This window comes from Cupressus sempervirens, chromosome 4 (assembly GCF_028749045.1).
Source record: "Cupressus sempervirens isolate cs-2001-9-10 chromosome 4, ASM2874904v1, whole genome shotgun sequence".
NCBI lineage: Eukaryota > Viridiplantae > Streptophyta > Pinopsida > Cupressales > Cupressaceae > Cupressus > Cupressus sempervirens.
The window spans coordinates 520632774-520657436 of NC_143121.1; the positions used below are offsets into that span (position 1 = coordinate 520632774).

Consider the following 24663-nt stretch of genomic DNA (forward strand, 5'->3'; position numbering starts at 1 on the left):
GTCATTGCATGTTTCGAAAACATTAACTTCATCTTGTGTTATAATATATCAGAAAACATTCGATGGTCTAAAATGCATAAGGGAATGCAATCGTTAAGTTCAAGTGACTAGTTAAGTAATGTCAGGCTCGAAGACAAACGATGAGAAGACAAACATCCAATGAAACTTCTTTGTATTTAGTATAGTTCTTAAGATAAAAGATTTGAAGAGTGATCACAAGGCAAAAGGAAATGTTTGATCAAAGGTTATAATTTAACTTACTGTTTTAAGGTTTACTAAGCTTTATACATAGCCATCATAAATGCAGTTCACAGAGTCGGTCAGTAAGCACAAATTCTGGAACTTAATAAACAATTAAGCCATCTCGACTCTGCAAACACAAACTCATGCTTCATAAATCGATATATTTAAACTGTGACGAGAGATAAATTGTGTTGCACGCAAAGAAATGTGAATAATGTATTTTTCTACATTATGTGGTTGTTGCAAGTCTATACTCAAATATACATATTTATATTATAAATAGTACACACACATGTCAAAATACGGCAGTTTTGGTAGGCAATCATGTTTTACATAAAAAAGATCGCACTAATAAAAATTTTGCTGTGTGTAAATAGACCATCATTTATCATGAAATTAACATGAAAGGTGCTTATTTCCACCCAAAATAATGAATAAGAATGTTGAGATAAACTGCACTGCTCTTGTGCAATATCGAAGATATAAGTATCTGTTAGCATCCTCAACTTAGACATACTTCCCAGGCTGTTTCCTACTTATTGTTTAACAGATTCTATCAATATATTATCCACAAGATGAGATGTTTAGAATTAATAGTACACGAATTACATCAAATCATTTTCATTTTTATGATGTTTATTGACTGTCTTGGCATTCATGGGAAAACTGTACGCTTTTTCAACAACACCGCATCTCAAATACTGACCAGACAAAACACACAATTGACAATATTTTGCAAAACTGCTGGAAGAACTGATTCTGCACTTCCAAAACTTTCTGGAGGTAGAAGCAGCCTACCAGTTTCAGGTGCCACATCCATGTGTGAAAGGCAACTTGCAGCTAAATTTTGTAGCAGCTTTTCAATCACATTCACATTCCTCCATCATCTTGAGGTTTTGGTATTCCCTTACCACTTAGCTTACATCGTCCTCCCAGCGTCTTTGATCCCAACCACAAATATAAAGCACAAGAGCAAAAGCTATTACAATATTCTAATCACAAGGTATATCCTTCTCAGAAAAAATTTAGTCAAACTTCTCTTCTGACGTCATTCAATTACAAGCAACCATGTGATAGGGTCATGGTATGTACCTCAAAGAAAATTATATGAAGCTATCTGATTCTATGTTGCGAACTTGCAGTTTGTTCTGCATTGTGTTGTAGTACAATTAAGGCAACAACAAGACTAACAAGACTAACTTCTTAAGTGAACATGGGAAGTATGATACAGAACGGTTAGACAGCAGAGCAGTCAGCAACATGCAACTTCAGAGAGCCATCATGGATTTCGTTAATTATTGAATCTGAGAGGAAATTTTATTATAAATGGAAGTCAAAAAAATGAATCTACCTTGTATGTGGTAGTAATACAAAACTTTCAAATTTGCTGTGTTGACCAGCTGTCCTTCTACAAGGCCTCCCAGTTGCTGTCAAGGGGTTATCAGTTTCAATTTTGGCATCAGATGGTAGCATGCACGCTGCATCGAGAGAATTAGAACCCAAGTTTTCTTTTATTCTTTCCTGCAAGCTTGATCTAGCTTTCCCAGTCATTCTGCTCCGTCGCTTTCCTCTTGTAAATTCAAAAGATGGAGTAACTCCTCCTCTTTCATGAGAAATCTCCTCTGATATGAATTCACTGTTTGCATAGTAAAAGAGTCCAATTTATCATATTTGATTTGTAGATATTTATATATCTCTAAAAAGGGAGATTAAAAGTGGTACAAGGAACAAATCACTGATATTCTGTCAACTAGACTGCAATTGACAGATAATTGCCGATTTCAAATCAGACTTGAATTTGCATAACATAATCATCAATCCAATTAATATGACTCTGCTCCTAAAACAAAAGATCAAGAGGGACAGAAAACTAGAATATCTCTTCTTCAATATAAACATTCAAAATCTAGAGAATACCTCTGATGTAATCCCAAAACAGTTCATGCATCAATCTAAAATTAGCTTGTTAAGCAGGAAATAAGAACTACATGGATATAGGCCAATGGAGCTCGGTATTGCAGAGTGAAAAATGAACAAGACAGGCTCGTTACACTTTATTTTTAATAATCATTTCTAAGGAAGGAAAGAATGACTTATCTAAAAGCATCTTGTTCTAATAGGGGTGTGTTTTCTTCTGTTTGTCTCCAGATTTGCTTGGGAAATGAACTTTCCTCTGTTGTTTATGCTGAATTTTTAACCATCACAACAGGAAAGTGTCAAAACACGAATCTTCTCAATATCACACGTCATGAGCTGCAGTTTTTTGACTATATCAATCTCCTTTATTAGGAGATATCTGCATCCTCTTTTATCTAAGAAGCCCGATTTGGTGCAGACAGTCTGAATGGGCAAAATTCTGTTTGGGATAGCCTACGGGTTCACCCAGGATCTTGCCTGGGCATCTCAGATTTTCTGTCAGGGATACCTAATCAGATCCTGGGCTAAACCAGAACATACCTGGGCAAGGCCAACATTAATCTAAAGGTATGATGGAAAATCCTGGCAATTAAAGCATTTTTCTAAGAAGAAAACACATTTTTAATTCCTATTATGACCCACAGTAACCAATATGACCTATTTTGGCTTGAAGTGAAACTGTGAAACGCATTCATTTGACAATTGCAAGAGATGATAACAACTTCTAAATGGAACAACCATAAAAGCAGTTCTAGTGACAAAATGAAAACCTTGTGTTAATTATCGAAGGTTCCAAACCATCACTTTACACTTTACAGTCATTTTATTGCAGCCACTAACCAACAAATGACATATTGTACTCCCTTGTAGACTCTAGTATGTGAGCAATATGAAACCATATGCAAAAGGAAATAATTCGGAAGAATTCTGACTGAAATCACAGAGAAGGGGCATATGGTACTTCGCTATATGCCTCTAATATGTCATTAATTCAATACAACAAATATAGTCCAGATGATTGCAATAGGAAATAGTTTGAAATAAACCATCTAAATGGGTGGAATACATCTCCATGGATCTATCCCAAAACACGACCAAAGAAGGCATAAGCTGAGAAGATTCATTCACTAACAACTAAAATTGAAAATAACTTACCAAATCAAACCAACAGAATTCAGATCAAGAATCAGTTTCAAAATGTGCAGAATCTACAGTGGCAAGCTACACATTCCAGTAAAACCAATATATATTATAAACAACTGATATATTATTAACTGATTATGGGATACTTATTTGCTCAACCACAGACGAGATTTCGAGTTTCATATGTTTGAGACTGGGAAAGGTTACTAAAGTATTAGTTTCAAAAATATTTGGGAAAAATAAGTGAACTATACAACATACAAAAATTATCAATAATCAATAATGCATTACCTGAGATTATATACAAACCACATAAATTTCAAGACTCGGTGCTAACAGTGATTCAAAATTTGATTTATCATACCATCAAACAATATCTAGAGAACATGAATAGCTCTTGCATCTCCTCAGCCTAAACTCTAGGATTTCTAGGCACATAAATGGCGATTTGGGGAACGTGAAAATCGGAACAGATTTCATGTTAATATAATTAGTGCCAGCACCTCTGAATTGAATGCGTTTGCAAGATCAGTATAGTAACAATTATATGATCAGCATGATTTTCAAACATGTTGATTATATAATATAGATAGCACTTCATCATTTTCTTTGGCAGACAAAGTGCACATAACTGATGTCTGCTGAAGTACCTTTTGCAAAAACAACTACAGATTTTGCTCTTACCAGATTAACATGTAGAGAGGTCTTAATGTAAGAGTGACTAAAAGTCTGGTGTATAAGGTTCCAAAGGATATATAAAGCGCAGGCCATTACATCCAAACTGAATACAAAAATATATAGAACTGTAAAGTATTTCCATTATAGACATTAATATAAAATTGAAACTCCAAATGAAAGCTAAATGGCTAAAAATTAAACCCTTCAGACCAACAAGGACCATAGATCTGCAGCTCCCAGCTTATGTGATTGTTAGATTTAATTTTTAGTTTATTTTCACTCCGATGTTTATATATCCTTTTTCGCTTACATCTCCAATTCAACTTTAATATTTCTCAATTGGGACAGGGTCTACCATTTGAATTTGAGGGAACTTGAAGTTAAAAAAAGGATTTTTAAGCCATCTGATGTCTTCAATTTTTATCAATCATGTCCACTTCAAGTGTGGGCTGTCATCTTTTGATAAAACCCAACATTGAATATATCTTCTGTTTGTAAAATTACACAAATATATTCTGCCAGTCATCTTATATTTTCTTTAACTAGACCACCTTACGTTTTCAATACCCTTCATTCCTTCAGAAATCCTGCTTCTGTCTGTGAAACCCTTAACAGTAGCATCAACCTCTTCTCATTGTGATTTTATGGGAAAATGAATTTAGCTTTTGTCATTGTCAGAGACAGGAAAACTCCCTACATTGATGTAAGAAATTTAGGAGACTGATACAATAGATGTAATGTATGGTTCTGATAATTCCTAAGAAACGACACAACATATAGGAGAAAAATATCAATACACAATATAATGAAAAAATATATATATTATTTGGAATGGAGTCAAAATGGACAATTGGAAGTTTGGAACTAAATCAAAACTGTGTTGGTTTCAAGAAAAGATAAAAGAATTGGACGAGGCTGTATCAAGCTCAGAGTCAATCTCAAGAGGTGTGAGCAGTGTAGTTTATATGTCAGCAATACCAAAAGCTAAAAGCAATGGGAGGAGGAGCAAGGCCTCATAGAGGCTATCATAACTGGCTCTAACTTTTATTCAGAGACTGCCAAAGCACTGCATTTCTTACATCAGCAAGTGTCCTTTCCCCATCTTCCTAGGTGTAATGCTAAATATACATGAAAATAGGAAACAGGCTAACCTAATTATACTTGCTGAGCTCCAGCCTGTTGCAAGGCATTAAATGTCAACTGCAAAGAACACAAAAAGAATCCTCCTACTAGACACTAAGCAAAACATTAACCTTTTCATAAACTTCTTATGTACCTAGGTTAAGCAATTCTGGCATGCTATAGGAATAAGACATTGGCTGCTGAAATACTGAGTTTATCAACTTTAGTTCTGCACATAAATCAAATCTCAAACCTGTTGTAAACATTTTCTCTGTGAGAACCCATAGCGCTAGAATATTATCATATGGCCATTCAATTTCACGTTCTGAAATTGAATTAAAAGAATTGTGCTGCAAGATTTAAATACAAATCATGAAAGGCTTTTGACTGTAATCTAAGCTGTTTATCTCGGAAATCTGCATATCGTATTACCACCATAGTTACCAAATCCATGCATGCCTGAATTTTTTGGACCAACAAACACTGTAGTTTTGTCCATATTCATTAAAAATTAATTCTTACAAAGTTTTATTGAATTAATTTTGAAATCCTAGAACTTCAAATTTTTTGACCTCCTGAACAAATCATTTTTTTTAAGTTAGTAACTATGACTACTACAACTAAACACTTTGAACTAATAGATAGAATCAAACAAATCTAGGACAAGGGTTGAAGCACTCTACAAATTGGAAAAATATGATGGACCTAGTCTTCACAAAGACTACTGCTATTTAACAGTATAAGCAATGGCCAAAACAATTCTGCAATAAACAATAAAATTTAGAAACCTCCATTACAATACCTGTCATCATCCTCGACCTTCAAGTGAATACTTGAACTGTCCTGCCTGTCTGATGGTTTACAAACCGGACAGATAAATTCACCTGTTGATCCATACTTCTGTTGTACTACAAGCTCACACTCTTCACCACTGTTGACTGGCTGTTGAAGATAAAGACAGTCAAAATGATACCACTCATTGCACCTATCACAAGCTATCATTGCTCTCTCCTCATCATAAGGCTTTCGGCAAATGCAATAAAGCACACTACGGACCTTTAGTGCCTGGAAATATCAATAATTTGTAGGATTTTATTTTGATGCATCATATGCTTAGGATACATTTCTGACAGAGAGATTTCTTCAATGAATGTGTTGTTATCTTACCACTAACTCCTTCCTGAAATCAACAGGTATTCTTTCACCTGCTGCAATAACTTTGAATACCTCGTCCAATTCAAGTGCTCCATGATCTGCCACAACCTACCAAAATAGATGCCAAAATTTAACAACACAATGAAACATATTGTTACAGTACAGTAATTGATATAATAAAAATGACGCCAAATGTAATTTTTCAAAAACCTGTTTTCCCTTTGCTGCCCACTGAGAAGCTATGCGCTCTATTCTCATTATCTCTTGAAGATAGTAATCTTTAGAAGACACCTGCATGCATAGTCCCTGATACAAAAAAGAGAATGCAGATGCCTTCAGTTTTTAGCTTATAAAATCTATCTTTTGAAGTTAGGTTTCCAGAAATTTTATGTGATATTAGAATATTAGTATTGTGATGGATGTTATAATTGTTGCAGCAACAGTATTAATTTACAAACTAAAATTATTCATAGACAACAATTTATTTATGATGTTATATCATACTGATTTGTTTACATTGTTTATAAATTTAAGCATATTCTCAATAAAAGAATTATTGAAAAAATGTGTCAAACTTTGACTACTATATTGTTTTTTATTGTTATCTATGTGTGGTTACATACAAGCAACTGTATTCAACCAATGTAAATCCATTCCTATTAACCTTATCTATCTTTCATTGGTTGACCTTAGGAGGGTTCATTTGACAGAAATGAATACCTTATATTGAGAAAGTTTATATTGTATGTCATTATTGTAAAATAGAACTGTGCCAACTGTGTGTGTTCTATGAACATGTGTGTGTCTGTGTTCTCAGTAGTTCTAATGTAGAATTTGCTTTTGAAATGGGTCATTTCCCATTTATGGCACAACTTATACGAAGCAAAACAAAAAGCTCCCATTATCATTTCCTAAAACAACATGGTCTGATTGAAATGGATAAAACAGCGAGGTAAGAAGTAGAGAGGTGGGAATAGCTATGGAAGTAAAGATTGAAAGAGTCATAAAAAGACGTGCACTAAAAACACTAGATGCCCTTTGTTTGCAGCATGCTCAGTTGAAAAAAGCATATATTATGCTTTAAAAATTTCAATATGATAGACCACACAAACTTGAAGCAAGCAATCTCATGCTATTTTCAACACAAATGTTTGAGAAAATAAAAAAGTGAGCAAAAGTTGAAGATTTGATCAAGGAAGTTTGCAAGGCAATTACCATGACAAAAATGAGTTATTGCATAGGAGTACAACCCAGAGGAGAATGGGTAGCACTTATAACAGTGTAATGAGTAAGTGTAAGTAACACAATAAGGTTATTTTAGGCGCAGTCATGAAAACCAAACTAGTAATTCAGTCTCAACTCTCAAGTGTTTGTGCATCCAAACAAGGTTACTACAATAATAACTGTTATCTGAATCACCAAAAAACAAATACCAATCTGGTATAAATGGAAAAAGAAAGAGCCATGAAACATAAGGTGGTAAGAAGTGAAACCCCTCTTATAATACAGAAACAAAGTATTGAGTCCTTAATTGTCCACATGCAATTATGTTTTGTCGAGTTATGGTAGCATTCCGTTTACAGCATTGAAAAAATGTGGCAGAAGTGTATCTGGGATTCAATTACCCAAGTTTGAAATGGAAAAAAAACTTGACAAAAAAATAGTATATATAAATGACTATTATATTTGTAAATTGCTACATTTCAAAGAGAAGTGGACACTGTTTTTAAGAGCTTTATCGATGAGATAATCTTGACCTATCTTGATGATTTAACAATTTTCTTTCAAGAACAGGAAATGTCATTTTTACCATCTGGAAAAATATTTTGGAGATGTTGGTAATTTGGGTTATCTCTAAAACCCAAGTATAGCTATTGATTCCAAAATGGTTCAATCTATCCTTAAGCTCTTGCTTCCTCAACAGAAAAAAAAAGCCTAGAATCTTTGTTAGCAAAAATGATTTTGTATGGATCTCTATATCAAACTTTGCAAATATAGTGGGAGTGGGACCTATTGCTTTTATGTTAGAAAAGATCATAAGTTCAAATGAGCATAAGAAGGTTAAAAAGGTGTAGGAGAAAAATTCTGGTGCATAGAGCTTATAAATAAATGTAACACATTTAAATAAATACTATTTTACCTATGTTTATGTAAAAAATACGTGGTTGGTCCTAAAATTGTAGGGAAGTGCTACCACCATTGAGCTCAGTGTTATTTTATTTAAAAAAACCTCATTAGGCAAAAAAAATTATTCTGTTCAATGTCAGTCTGTTAGATTACTTCCTTGACCCGAACCTTAAAAATAGAGTCTTCCCATGCTTTACCTTTCTTCAACGTAAAAGACTGAGCCCAAAAATAGAGTTAAGGTAAACAAAAAAAAATCAGAACCACTTTCTATAAATCTCGGGAAAGTAAGCAGCGGATGAGGTGGGTGATGATTACATGCGGTTGCTCATGATTTTTTTGAGTGTAATCATGTGTTGAATAATAGAGAAGCCAACCTGTTATGTACATAACCTTTGACTCAGTCATGAAGGTTTCTAGATTTTATTTCTAGGCAATCAGCTACACTAGTAATTTGCAAGTGTACCAGCCTAATATCATCTATAAATTATTAAATAGCAGCTAGGTAATCAATTGTCAAGCATCAAATTGTGTTATTAATCCCTTCCATCTGCTACTCTTTGTAATAGATGTTAGACGAATCTGTTATTTATTTCATTAGATGTGTCATTGTGATCTCATTGAAGGCTCAAATAACTTATATAATCAGTGTTACACCAGTACACGGGTACGTTCGGATGGCAGGATATTGGGACGAGTTTCCGGGACGGGGGAAAATGGCCTCTTTTTCGAGACGACCAGGGGATGGTGGCAAGGGGAGGACAAGGCAGGGAGGGGTGTTGTATAGTACACATATAGAACATGAAATGCTAGTTATGAAATGATGTTTCAGTAAAACATACTAAATTTGAATACTTGAACATGGCAAAATTGCAACATGAAGTAGACTCATTGAACATTCAACATAGTAACATATTACATACCCAATAGTAACATTCAAAAATCAAAATTCAAATGGAAATTCAAGTACCCATCCCAATAGAGGCATGGTTGGGGATTGGTGAAGGTGGGGATCCTTCGAGGTTTGGGAGGTGGGTGTGAGTCCCTGTGTTACACAGTAAATAATATAACAGCTGTGATTTAGACATTATCAGCTAAACAAGTAGACTAGACATAGTCAGGAATTAACAAATGACAAGTCAAATGATATGCAGATAAAATTCAGCAAACTAGATTGCTATATCAGTGTAGCAGTAGCATTATTGTGAGATATGGAAATAGTATAGCTTTGACTGCTTATACAATATTACAAACTATTTGCCACTCCCCGAGGAATTGAGGGTTCATGTATGAGTCAATGTAAAATAAGTTGGGAGCAATGGTCTTTGAATTATTGATTGCATAGATGAACTACTCACCAAAAACTCACAAGTTTTTTGGGTTGGCAAGCAAACTTGTCATTTACTCGCTGTGCCATAAACTAATCAATCCAAAACCTCAACCCACAACAGTAGATAAGAGTCGGTGAGTTCCACTTTAATTTGTTTGCTCTCTTTTGTTCAAGAGAAAAAACAGCCTCCAACCTTCTCCAAGGTCATTTGCAGCGATTTGAGTGCATTTGAAGCAGATTTAAAGAGGACTCTGAGTAAATTTCAAAGCAAAAATGGATTCCCATTAGATTTTCTGATTTCTTGTCTTCATTTTTATTAACATTTTATATCTTACTTCTTGTATTTAGGTATATTAAAAATCAACAAGGGCTTTCACTAAGCACTATAAATTGATTTAGAGTCCAACGAACAAGATTTAATTCCATTTTGACAATTTTTACTAACTTTTTCACTGCTTGCAAGAATCTCAACTTTTCAAAAGAAAGAAGTCCCTGACAATTTTTTATTTTAATTTGAATCTTCTGTTTTTTCAAATTTCAAATGTTTAAAATTATTCAAACTATTTAGTTTGTTTGCTAATTTTTCCATTAAAATATTAACTTTTCTTTCACTTTCTATGTGTAGGTTAATTTATAACAGGAAATAGAGAAAATTCAGGCTCAGCATTAGGATCTACCCCATCATTAGAGGCATGGCCATCTAGATATGTATGACCTAAAGGTGCTAGAGACAAAGCTCAGAAGTATAACTTTGAAGGGCCAGAACTTGAGTCAGTCATTATCATTAAATGTTAAAAACTATTTCAGGGGCATTAACCACCTGGTCCACCTCAAATACCGCCTTGCAGGCATCAGTAAGCATGATGCCAAGGGTTGTCTTGGGGCCACAAAAGAAATAAAAACAGAAATGAATGCCATACTTGCAGTCGTATTAGAGAAGAAGTAGCAAAGGTTGAGAGCAGAACTAGCCATGGCAGCATCCTTAGTTGAATCTCAAGGTACTCTACTCAACCTTGAAGCATAAGTACTTCAGAGCACACTGGGCTTGCTTCATAGCCCATGTATATGCAAACCCATCACCATCTCAGCCACCACTTCAGCTACTTCTAGTAGAGCAACACCATTAGTGCCGCTAGTTATAAGTAAACATTTCATGCACAAAAACACATCTGTAGCACAACTGCCATTGAAGGCAATTCGGTGGAACAAGGCAGTGAATGAGCTTGCAAAACTTGCATGTGCTGATTTTTGGTACTTTAAAAACATCCCTTACAATGTGGCAGTCAATCCTTGTTGGCATTTTTTCTTTACTGCATTGACAAGTTCAAGAAAATGCTAAAAGATGCCTTCTCATGTAGGACTTGAGTGGGAGGTTAGTCTGGTCATTTTAAATATTTGACTTTTGATAACTTATGTTTTGTTTTAAAATTTAGACTAAACTTATGTTCTTTTAATTTTATTTATGGAATTACTATTTTTTGTTGACTTCAAGTTTTTTTTCTTTTATCAAAATTGTGTACTTAATTTCCTTTTGTATTTGTAGGTTGCTTGTGAATGCAGTTAATAGGGCAAGATAAGGTGAAAGAAAAAACAATGGGAAAGAAGAAATATGGATGCGCTATTATTTCCAATGGGTGGATGAATGAAAAGAACTGCATCACCAATCATTTTTGGTTGCTCGCTAGCATAATGTTGTTTTCTTCAAATTGGTGGATGCCTTCAACAAAGTGAAAAATGCTGAAACTTTGGCTCTAATGTTGGAGCAGGCTGCTATGGAGATGGGAATGGAAAATGTGGAGCAAATAATGGCTGGTAATGCAGTAGCATGTGATTGGGTGTCACCAGCTTTAGGGGATGCAAGATGGATCACAAAATACATCTACAATCACTCTTAAGCTCTTCCCTTATGAGAGATCACACCCAAGGGAAAGAGTTGGTAAAATTGGGTATCAAAAGTTTGCTATGATTTTCTTAACATTGCAAAGCAATCTTGTTCATTGATGACTTAGAAACAAATGTTTGTGAGTCAAGTATGGCTAGACTCATATTATTGAAAGAAGCCTAAAGGAGAGGGTGTTGCATGCATAGTCTTCAACAACCTATTTGCACAAAGAGCTATTGAGGTTGTGCACGTAGCTTCAAAACCTAAATATTTTTAATTTTTTTAATTCAAAGATGTCATTTATTAACTTGAAATTTTAATGATTAATCTTTTTATATTTTTCAGTTGTAGGTGTCAGAGCCCTTGGTTAGAGTTTGTTGCTTGGTAGACAGGGACAAAACCTCATGGGGTACCTTATGAGGCAATGGATAGGGCCAAGGAGTCTATCAAAAATTACTAAAAGGGAAAATTATTGATATGAAGTAGAACAATCAGCTCCACCAACCCATTCATGCAGCATGATACTTCCTCCCCCCTCAGCTTTTCTTCTCAAATTCCTATTCAGATCCCAACAAAGAGGTTATGGAAGGTCTCACTGCATGGATTTTATCATATCCCCCTTGTAAAACCCAATAATAATCTTATTTTTTGTATTTAGTTGATTAATACTAACTATATGAAATTGATAATTTTTTAATATATTTAGTTGACTAATATTTATTATATAATAGTAACATCATTTGATATATTAGCTAGAATTTAATTAATTTATATCTAATATTGAATAATAATGTGCTTTTAAAATATATTAATTAATATGAAATATGCCACTATTTATATTTATTTTAATGATCTCCTAGACGACATATTAATGCTAGTCGACATTTTTTTGATCACGGGCTAAGCAAGACAGTACAGTGGTTAGTATGGGATTTGGAGTAGGCATTTCCAGTTCTAGGCCAATTGGAGCTATTTTGACATGGTTTTCTGATACTATTTATAGTAAGTCAGTTGGGTTTCATACTTCTAGTTTTTTCAATAATGGATTTGGAGTGTTCTGCCGAGAGCTTTCCAGAAAGCTATCGCACATGACCTTCCAAGTTCATTTGATTCTTTCTTTTAATGCCAAAAGATTTGTTTCTATTCTCTAATCTGACTGTCATTCCTGTATTTACAATTGAAGCTAAACTCTATTCTGCTGAAGAATTTGATTGTAATATTCAGTTGGGAAATTATATTGCTGCTGTTCATTTGTGTATTGCTGAAACTGGAATAAAAATCATTTATTTTCTCGGGCTATTATTTGCTGGTTTAAAACTGAAGATGCAAGAGTTATCTGTTTGCATTCTGAAAATTGTTCATGAGGAAATTGGGAGAAAAACATCCAAAGGGATATTGCAATGGTAGCAGAGCTGGTTTCCCTGCTAGCTTGTGAGGTTTCATGAGTTAACACTGAGCCAAATTTGTGAAGTATTTGCAGAGATATCTGCAAGGTAGAGACATTTTATTTGCCCATAGAAAAGATCAAATTTGATGCCAGAAATCTCGGTATATATTATGCTATCTGTGGAATGAATTAAGGTGCTACAATTTCTTTAAGTGTCGAAGGAATTATTTATACCTCCTATATGATAAATATTTGATGAAAATCGCAGGATATAACCAAGGAACAATTAAATCTCATTAATTGATCTTGAAGAGTCCCTGCCGCCACTATTTGGAAATTAATTGAATCTCCCTTGTGCAAGAAAGGTGGATTGTGGGCCAAACCTTCACTAGTTTCTCCAGAGTCCCAGACTATAAGGTGGAAAATAAAAGATTTACATTCAAACTTTTGCGGCTAAAGCTGGTTGATTGCCGAGACATTGAGTTGGGATATGATAAGTGGTGTGATTTATTAAACTGCTCCCAAGGAAAATGACTCATGACTATAGTCATGCCTGCTTTTTAAATTTGGTGCCAATACATCCAAACATTAATGTTCAACTTCCTTTTGCTGGAGCATGATAATAAAATATTAAGGGGTGACATATTATTTGTTCTGAGCATACTGGAAAATGTCATATTTAATTATTATTCCAAATTTTGAAAACTTTCATATTTTGGTGTTTGACATGTGGCCCAACTCTCTTTGGACTATATCGGGCTTAAAAAATAACTTGTTTCCCAACAATTCAAAGAACACAACATTGGAGAAATATTAAAACACTAAGGAAAATATATTGACGGGCAACCTATAGTTTTGGGAAAATAATTGTACACATCTCATAAAACCCCAACGATTGAGACCCCAAAATGATATAACATCAATTAGTATTTCCATGGAGCTGCATTTTCGATCAGCATACATCAAAAACTTTAAAATTCATAAAAATACACCACACTTTCATTGCAATTATCCAACTCAAAGATGAAGTAAATACGGATTATAAATACATTCTGACAATATATCAATCAATAGGTTGAACAAGTCTTGACTTTCATTGTCATAAGAAAACAGGTAAGATCTACTTTCTAAATAAAAAGTTTGAAAACTACCTGGCATGTTTTTCATCTATGTAAACACCAAAAATACATAATTATTAATTTGCTTTCCGATGAATTTAAAAATCTGAACACAGAAACTATTCACTCACTTCAAGTTTACAATACTTACTTAAATTAACAAACATTTAGTCTACTTGTATTCTTCCTAAAAAAATTGATTAATGACTTACGATAAATTTGACTGTAGCCTTTAAATTTCCCCCTGAACAATTTCATATCTTTATGAATTTGAAATTGAACTTCTCTCAAGTTCAATTAAGGGCCCATGATGATTTTATTTATAAATTCTGTGCATTCAATCTACTTTTAACTCATATAATCCTACTGATGATTCAGTCTAGGTGATTCCTACTCTAAAAATGCTATGCATATAAAATACAAAGCATTGGCAAAAGGAATGGTACTCTAATCATTAAGAGAATTCAGATGCGATTACAAAAGACAAAATTTTATGTTTTCAGGATCCAGACCTCTTTTAGAACACGTCGAATGTGTTTGAGCAAAGGTTTGGTTGCACCATCCACCAACACTTTTGCCTTATTTCTCCAAAAATTTGTACAAAGAGCAACCTCAAGCATACTGTTCTCTTGATCTTGAAGCTTTACCATTTCAATTGTCTGCTTAGGGGAAAAATAAAATCAAAGAGAATCTATGATAAGATGAATATAAGTATTAGCTGTTCTACTTGAGTTTCATCATAAAAAAACTTGTCCCTCCATTGGAAATCACATTGTACATAGATTTAAAAATATATGGCATTTGCAAATTCTAGTTGAGTTTCACATATAACCAGAATTAATCCTGCATTGACCCATCACCATCTTCTATTGCCATTTTCTTGCATTAAATCTATAAGATTCTACACCGTAAAATCAGATCACAAAACATCAGAACACCAAAGCATCATGTACATGCCATAGTAGAGAACACAGTGCCTAAAACCTTCCCTGAGACACACTCACTATTAAACTTGGTCACAAAAAAAGAGCATAACAACACAAATTTTAAGATATAAAAAAATGCAAGACAAGTAACCCTAAACATGTTTAGGAAGGAAGGGAAATGAATTTCATCATGCAACTCCAAAATAACAGTAAGGAAAACATTCTGATTTGTCAACATTGGATGCATGAAATACTCAAATAAGAGTGTAATACTAATAACTGATAATTCACAAAACAATAGGGTAAAGGTACAAATACTTTTCATCAAGGTATGGGGAATGGATTGTTAAATGCAATCACTCTTTATCAGAAATGCAAGCATTCATTCATCACAGGTGTGACAAACAGTTAACATAAGGCTTCAGAAGTAGAAAATAATGAAAGTACAACACAATTAACTAAAATGTCAATAAACACACTAGATACCTTTAAAGCAATAACAAGCCTTCTTGAATCAAAGCTGGAATTTCTATCCTCTTGAACTAGAGCATTACTAATCGTTTCTCTTAAATAAGATTGCCATTGCTTTCCACATTCAACAATTCTTTGAACAAGTTCCACCTCTTGGGTCCTGCAAAAGGCGTTTAAAGTAACAAAAATAAGTTACATTTTCGCCAGGGCCTCCTTGACAGAGAAACATGATGAAATAAGGAAACCGAGCAAAAGTTTGAAAGCATGATACACACACATTGTTCAGAGAAGGAACAAAACAATCCAGTAGAGTACACTATCAGTTTGCACAAGATAATTAAAGACAAAGGTTTTGAAAGGAAAACAGACAGCAGCCAAACAGTTCTGCAAAACATTCTTGCTTAACATAATATGCCAAATCTACCATACAAGGTAATGCCACCAGCAAAGAATATATAATTTGATAGGACTAGTGAAATCATAAAAAATAACTCTAGAAGGGGATAACACTAGACACACCTCTAAGCATAATACTAATATAAACTAATTTCTTTTAAATTTCTTGTGACAAACTAATATCTTGAAGAAAGAAAGCAACCAGTACACAGTATCGAACAATTAAAAAGCCTAACTCAATTAAAAATAAGTAACAATACGGGAAACACTGTAAAATTTCTGCAAATTCTGTACCTTTTGATCAGACTTGTAATCTATCCTTGATTGCTGAAAATGAAATTCTTAATAAACTGAATTATGAAGGAGTTGTTTGCTTTTATCTTTAACTGAAAGTTATTTATCTTTGCAATAAGTTGACTGGGTATTATTGCTTGAGGGAGCAGAGATGTTGTATTTGTGTGTCCTCAAACTACAAAAACACCCTCCCTAAATATCATGACTAAAGGGCATGTCCCTCAAAGGGACATGACCCTTCCTAAGTTGGCTCAAACCCCTCTCCCAAAAATCGGTGATTTGCAAGGATGGTTTACAATTAAACAGCAACTAACACAATGTGTTAAGTTAGCATTGAATATTAAACAATCTTTAGAAGTCGTCGCCTATCACAAGAGGTGTTTGGAATATATTTAATGCCTTCATATGATACTTAAGGAGGACAAGACTATGTGCGATCTGCACTCTCAGACCAGCAGATTATCACTGTTACAAACTTAACACTCCCTCTTAACTTGATAATCATACTGAGAGATAACATATCTAGCATCATCAGTTATGATGAATAAGCATAGATTGATACTCTATATCTATCTGAATCTTCTTGAGCAAATGGCATCATGCAATACATGATACAAAATCATATAACTATCTTGTGATATGACTCATCACTTGGACCAGTGATATCAGTATTGCACATAATGCAACACACACAGGATAACATCTCAAGAATGATTAAATTCTTCATTTATCCAAGTTGCGACTCATAGGAACTGGTAATCCTATATCACAACTTGATGTTGAATTAAGATCTACTAGAACACAGGATAAAGACTGAAGAATGAATTCTTCTTTTATCCAAGTTGTGATAAATAGGCATAGAAATGCTTATTTCACAAATGATCTTGAACTCACCTAGATCTAACAGTACTTCTCTATTGTTCAATACATTATCTGAGGGATCATCATCTCTCATAATGTCTTTTACAAGTATTCATTATCTTAGAGATCATCACCTCTTAAATAATGAATACCGATGGTGGAGCCCATAACAGTCAATAGTCTAACAAATAAAATTATTTTATTAAATAATTTTAGAGAATACAAATGGATTACAATTCAACCATACCAAGTCTTCTCCTGAAGTGGTCTAACTTCACTCTAGATAGAGGTTTGGTGAGTATGTTTGTTGTCTGATCTGCAGTGCAAATGTATTCTAATTTTACAAAATTCTTGTCTACCATATCTCTTACATAATGGTAAGGAATTTCAATATGCTTGGACTTGTCATGAAAAACTGGATTCACCGAAAGCTTGATGGAACTCTGATTATCACAATGAATAATCGTAGGATTCATAGCTTGCCCAAATAATCTCACAAGTAACTTCCTTAGCCACACTGCTTCTCAAGAGGCCATCGCTACTGCAATGTATTTGGCTTATGTGGAGCTCTGAGCTACTAAAGACTACTTTTTGCATATCCAAAATATCATTGTTGATCCTAAATTGAAACAACATTCTAAAGTACTTTTTCTGTCTTTAACACTTCCACCCCAATCTAAGTCGATGAATTCATGCAAATCTAAATCAACTTTCTCATATTTGAGTCCAAAATTAAGAGTACCTTGTAAGTATCTCATAATGTGTTTAACTGCAACTAGGTGAATCTCTTTTGGCTCACACATAAACTAGCTTAAGGCATTAACATCATAGAAAATATTAGGTCTTGTATTTACTAAGTACATGAGGGACCCAATCATCTGCCTATAGAGAGTAGAATCTATGGAAGGTGATTTTGTTGCTGCTTCTTTAAGTTTATGTAGATTAGTCTCCATTGGAGAAGACATAGACTTGCAATTCCACATTCCAAATCTCTTCAAAATATCTGATGTATACTTCCCTTGATTAAGTTTGATACTGTCAGAATTTTGCCATACTTCCAGTCCTAGGAAATAATGGAGTCCCAAGTCTTTCATCTCAAATTCTCTAATCAAATCTTTTTTGCATTGATCTATAAGATGATCATCACATGTTATTAGTAAATCATCAACATACACTATCAGAATTACCACATCATCTTTATCTCTTTTATAATATAAATTTGGATCGGCTTCATTCTTGGAAAATCCTAAGCCGATGAGATACTTATCAATTTTTTCATACCAAGCCCTTGGAGCCTGTTTAAGCCCATAGAGAGCTTTCTTGCGCTTGCAAACAAAAATGTTAGGATCACGAGTTTCAAATCCTTTAGGTTGCTCCAAATATACTTCTTCTGCAATCTTTCCATTTAGGAATGTTGTTTTTACATCCATCTAATGTACTTTCCATCCCTTCGATGCTGCAATTGTGAGGACTGCTCTTACAAAGGTATATCTGGCGATAGGAGCAAAATTTTCTTCATAGTCAATCCCTTCTTTCTAAGAGAATCCTCTGGCTACAAATCTAGCTTTATATTTCTCAATGCTACCGTCAGAAACATGCTTTATTTTAAATATCCACTTGGAAGAAATAACAGATTTTCCTTTAGGTCTTGGAACAATTTTTCAAACATCATTTTTCATAATAGATTGGTATTCTTCTGTCATAGCTTCTTTCCAGGTTGTATGTTTAATAGCATCTAAAGGATTGATTGGTTCTATTTTGGACAAATCATTCATGTTTGTTGTATAACTAGAAAATCTTTTAGGTCTTTTGCTTTCTCTAACTGTTTTAGAAGGTGCATCAAAGTCTTGTGCTTCCTCGACTGTTTCAATGGCCCAAAGTGCTCTTTTCTTCGAATTTTGAGTTTCTCCAAGATTTAAATTTTTAATTTCATCTTCAATTTCTTCTATGTTCTCCCTCTAAGACTGAGACTGAGACTCACTACTTCTTTCAAAACTAGGTAAAGGAGAAGGTTCTTCAGAACTTAGGGTTCTTTTGAATGCTAGATCTTCAGAAAAAACATCCCTACTAAGTTCAATACTTTTCTGTCCAGCTATGAAAATCCTATATGCCTTAGATGTTTCCTTATACCTTACAAAAATAACTTTCCTCCTAGAGGGTTCTAACTTGGTTCTCTTTTCTTTTGGAACATGGATATATACAAGGCACCCAAAAATCCTAAGATGACTTATATTGGGTTTAACCTTAGTAAAGACTTCTTCAGGAGTTTTATCTCTAAGGTAAGAGTGAGGACTTCGATTTTGAATATAGACAGCAGTACAAGAGGCTTCTACCCAAAGATAATATTCTAGATTTTGATCAAATATCATAGTTCTAGCAACTTCTATAACTGTTCTATTCTTTCTTTCTGCTACCCCGTTTTGTTCTAGATTATAAGAAATGGTGTACTCCCTCTTAATTCTTGTTTCTTTACAAAAACTTTTAAACAAATCTGAGATGTATTCTCCTCCATTATTAGTTCTAAGAGTTTTAATTTTATGTCTTGATAAGTTTTCAGTTAATGTTTTGAATTCTTTAAATCTTTTTAGGATTTCTTCTGATTCTTTGCACTTTAAGAAGTAAATCCATGTTTTCCTAGAGAAGTCCTCTATGAACAAAATATAGTACCAGAATCCTCTAAGAGAAGGAACAAACATAGGTCCACATAAATCTGAATGAATTAATTCCAAAACATTATTTGTTTTTCTATTGGTATCATGAAATTGACTTCTAGCGTTCTTACCCAGTGCACACCCTCTGAATATGCTTGATTGGTCTTTATTTAGTTTAGGTAGACTAGTAACCATCTTCTCCATAGTTGATTAGGTTTTGAAATTTAGATGCCCTAATCTTCTGTGTCATTTTTCATTTATGTCTGCAGCTTCATAAATTAAGGTTTGAATAGGTCGCCTAGATTCTAAATTCAATTCATACAAATATCATTTTCTCTGACCAATCAACTTCACTTTCTTGATTGAGGAGTTCTTTGCCCAGGTTATTACTTTACCGTCCACAAATACAACATTATGCCCATCATCTTCAAGTGATGTAATTGAGATTAGATTTATTTTTATTCCTAGTACATAGAGTACAACTTTGAGGAGAAGAGAATTTCCTAATTTTAGTTTCAAGGTGCAGTTTCCAATTCCTTTGACGGAATGTTGAATTATCACCAATGGTAACTTTGCCATTAACCTTTTCTGAAATAGAGTCTAGTGCTTTTTTGTATCTTGTTATATGTCTAGAAGATCCACTATCAATTACCAATGCTTTACTTGAGATTTCATTTGATAATGATGAATACAATACACGATTCTCTGGATCATAGTTATCTTCTTCCCTAGTACATTTGTACAGTTCACTTGTTGTTTAGAATTCTCAGAACAATTAGATCTGTAGTGTCCAAACTTTTCACATCTGAAACACTTTATCTTAGATAGATCTTTCTTGGGTTTGCCATTCTTTTGATTTCTCTTTTTCTTCTTGAAATGCTTCTTCTTGCCCTTATAGGAGTTTGTATTAAGAACATGAAGAAGAACATGAAGTTCTTCATCTTCTACTTTCAGTTTCCCTTCTTCCTTTAATTTTCTAAATTCTTCTTGAAGACAATCCTATTAAGATAATATCTTATACTTTCTATAATAGTCAACTACTTGTCTGTAGTCCGTCTTTCAGTCTAGATAAGAATGTTTCCTATCCCGTCTCTTTTTTCTTCAGTCCAGATAGGAATGTTTCCTATCCTGTCTCTAGTTTTGTTTCTAATTCCGTCTTCAGTCTACGTTGTTTCTAAAAAGAAACAACATCCTTGTAATTCTTTATAAGGAACACATTTGTTCCTCTGTTAATCAATGAATCATCCGGAAATCCGTTAATCTGCCAACTCTTCTTGAATCTTGTAACATGGTATCAGAGCTATTACTTAAATTTTTTCAAAAAAACTTATAATTTCTTCGTGAAATTATTTGTTTAAATTTTTTCAAAATTATTTCTGTTGAATTTCTCTAAAACCCGCTTAGGGTTTTCGGCCTAGAGAAATTCCCGAACTCGGGTCTGCCTGTGTTTGTTCCGCACACTCTAGCCCCATTCGTCCATGCACATTGATCCTTGAAGAAAAATCTGCCATTTTTCATCAAGAAATCTGAAGTTTTTTCAAGCTTTTTTCAGCCAGGGCCTTTTTTTTCGAAACCCTAATTTTTGGGGTTGAAAAAATATTTTGTTTGCTGATTCTTGGTGGGTTTTTCGAGAGCTCAACTGGGTTGTCGTCCGTTTTTTCTGGGTGCCTCGATTTTTGAGCCAGTGGATCCAAAAAACGACAGCAGATTTCTTCTGCGTTTTTCGAGCTCTCTTCTGGGTCATTCTTTGATTCTTCTGGGTCTTTTGTATTTTTGCCTCAAAGAGTCTGCCTTCACAGATTTTCACAGTTTTCCATTGAAAAACGTGCCATGGCATCTCTGACAAATATTTTGCTCGAGCATAATTCCAAATTCAATGGTCGCAATTATGGAACCTGGAAGCAGCGCATCATCGCAATCGTCGAATATCGAAACACCGATCAACTTGTTCTGGGTGTTAAGCAGCGTCCGACTTCTCCGCTTCCTGATCAAGGCAAAGCTGCATTTTACACCTTCTAAATCTGTTTCTATTTTTTTGGGTTTGTTGATTTTCTCCTCAAAAATCATTTCAAGTTGTCTGTAATACGCAAGGTTGTGTGAGATTTTGGGTTTTACCATTTTTTCCACAAAAACGAAGTTTTGTAATTGCAACTTATTTTGAGTCATAGCACTCTTCTGGCAAAGCTTCTTGGTTTCAGCATTTTGTAGATCCAGGGAGGGTCTCAGTTATCACAGAATGTTCCGACATCCGTACGTTGACCATTAAGGGAGGGTATTAAGATAATATCTTATACTTTCTATAATAGTCAACTACTTGTCTGTAGTCCGTCTTTCAGTCTAGATAGGAATGTTTCCTATCCTGTCTCTAGTTTTGTTTCTAATTCCGTCTTCAGTCTACGTTGTTTCTTTTAGAAACGACGTCCTTGTAATTCTTTATAAGGAACACATTTCTCTTTTTCTTCTTGAAATGCTTCTTCTTGCCCTTATAGGAGTTTGTATTAAGAACATGAAGTTCTTCATCTTCTACTTTCAGTTTCCCTTCTTCCTTTTATTTTCTAAATTCTTCTTGAAGACAATCCCCCTTAAATCTGTTGAAGTCAGAAAGTTTATCTCTGACACTTATTCCTTGTGAAAAAGTTTCCCATGAATCTGGTAATCCATCTATAGTCATTAGTGTTAATTTTGTGTCACTAATAATGGTTCCTATACATGACAGTTCATCTCTAATGCTAGCAACCCTTAAGAAGTAAGAATTCATTGATTCTCCTTTCTTTATTTGTATGTGATTTAATTGTCTTTTCAATGCGAGAACTCTAGTTGCATTGTTGACCTCATATGCATTTAGTAATGCATTCATCATATCAAATGTTGTTTAATGTTTTGTAAGCATGGGTACAATATCATTTTTTACTCCATCTAATATGATTTGAATGGCTTTCCTATTTCCTTTGCTCCAAATAGATTTATGAGGTTTAACTGAAGGCTGTTTGGATGCTTTATTCAACAAATTGTTTTACTTCATTTTCTTCAAGAATCATCATAATTCTGAATTTCCAGGCATCAAAGTGTTCTTTCCCATCAAACCTGTCCTCGGGTCTGATTGTGTATGCCATTGAATGTAGGAGAAAGGTGCTAGATATGTTTAAGGTCCGATTACATAAATTTGCAAAGCCTAGGTTTGACTACCAAAGCTCTGATACAATGTAAAGTTTCTACAAATTCTGTACCTTTTGATCAGACTTGTAATCTATCCTTGATTGCTGAAAATGGACTTCTTAGTAAACTGAATTATGAAGGAGTTGTTTGCTTTTATCTTGAACTGAAAGTTGTTTATCTCTGCAATAAGTTGACTGGGTATTATTGCTTGAGGGAGCAGACTTGTTGTATTTGTGTGTGCTCAATCTACAATAACACCCTCCCTAAATATCATGACTAGAGGGCATGTCCCTCAAAGGGACATGACCCTTCCTAAGTCAGCTCAATCCCCCCTCTAAAAAACCAGCGATTTGCAAGGATGGTTAACAATTAAACATCAACTAACACAATGTGTTAAGCTAGCATTAAATATTAAACAATCTTTAGAAGTCGCTGCCTATCACAAGAGGTGTTTGGAATATATTTAATGCCTTCATATGATACTTAAGGAGGAGAAGATTAGGTGCGGTCTGCACTCTCAAACAAGTAGATTATCACTGTTACAAACTTAACAAACACTCTCTTTTGATACCAATGTTTGGTTTGTCTTGGAAATGAATGCATATAAAATATTCAAAAATATGAAGAAATATAGTTGCCAAACTGGCGCACTTTGCAGTGCCCTTTGCCATAATGTACTGCAAATGCTGTCAACATTTCTAAGGAGGAATGAGAAGATTCTGGAAGGTCTGGACTAAATATATATATCAGTTTGGTAAGGGCAGTCCGAGAGTTTCCAATGAGAAATAGAAATACATTAAACATCTAAATATCTGCATGGTATTTTCCAGTATGTTCATACACAATCACTACTAAGAGAATTCTTACAACTAAAAATTAGTTAATTAATAATACGGAAGTGTCAAAAACCACCATCCCTAAACATGCACACCTACACTTACACAATTTTTTAAACTACCATGGCCCGCGATATAAATCTACAAGGATTCTTAAGAACTATAACATATACAACCTATTTCATCAAAAAGAATCTTTGAAATGGTGTGGTCAGGCTCATTAAATCCTACTTAAACTAAGCTATAACTTCACATTGTGATCTAAAACAGCCCCAAAGTAGCCATCTAATATACTAAGGAAATAGATCACTTGTTATCCTAGAAAGAGGATTCTAAGGACATAGACCATTAGAAGCTCTGAATAAGCTTTAGGTTGTTTGACAAATTGGTCAAGAATGTCTAAGCCCTAGTCGTGAGACCAAAGTAATGAGAAACGGAATTGGATTGGAATCAGCAAGGCTGAATTGAATCGTGAATCGCCCATGAATCGGCAAATTTAAAAAAACCCTTTAAATTTGGAAATCTTAACAATTTAAAACTTATTTCATGCGCCCTTTATTGAATATCTTTATTGAATATAACTTAGACACACTATAACATCATCAAATAGAAGTTAACATACATAAACATAGAACATAAATGAATAAATCCATCACATACGTAACTATGTTACACGTAAAATGTAAATTGTAAGCTGTAGCTTAAGTAAATAGAAATCATATGATCATAATGATTCAAAGTTGAAACACACAAAAATCCTTGCTGTGAATGGTTCCATAAATGGCACTTTTAAAATATTAGATACACAATAAATTACTCGGCATTCTTATTACTTTGTTGACGCAGCAGGTTTGACTTTTATTGCTGCATAGGCATGTACACACAACAGCTCGAGTCTTTTTATTTCTGTTGATCAAACTTGGGAGATTTTATTGTTTTTGCTGATTACTTCTTAACTTCTATTGTCACATCC

General features: G+C 34.0%; 1 protein-coding gene across 4 annotated transcripts in view; it reads right to left on the minus strand.

The window, feature by feature from the left end:
- Positions 1–570: 570 nt before the first annotated feature.
- Positions 571–24663, minus strand: part of LOC149562223 (transcription factor jumonji (jmjC) domain-containing protein) — a 152478-nt gene continuing 128385 nt past the window's right edge. For all 4 annotated transcript variants that reach the window (XM_089825763.1, XM_089825761.1, XM_089825762.1 and 1 more), the window contains exons 28-33: positions 15512–15656; positions 14612–14758; positions 6469–6564; positions 6271–6366; positions 5906–6168; positions 571–1879 (exon numbers count right to left, since the gene is read on the minus strand). In XM_089825763.1, coding sequence (XP_089681889.1) covers positions 1591–1879; positions 5906–6168; positions 6271–6366; positions 6469–6564; positions 14612–14758; positions 15512–15656 — 1036 coding nt within the window. In that variant the 3' untranslated portion in view covers positions 571–1590. The remainder of the gene's footprint in view (positions 1880–5905; positions 6169–6270; positions 6367–6468; positions 6565–14611; positions 14759–15511; positions 15657–24663) is intronic.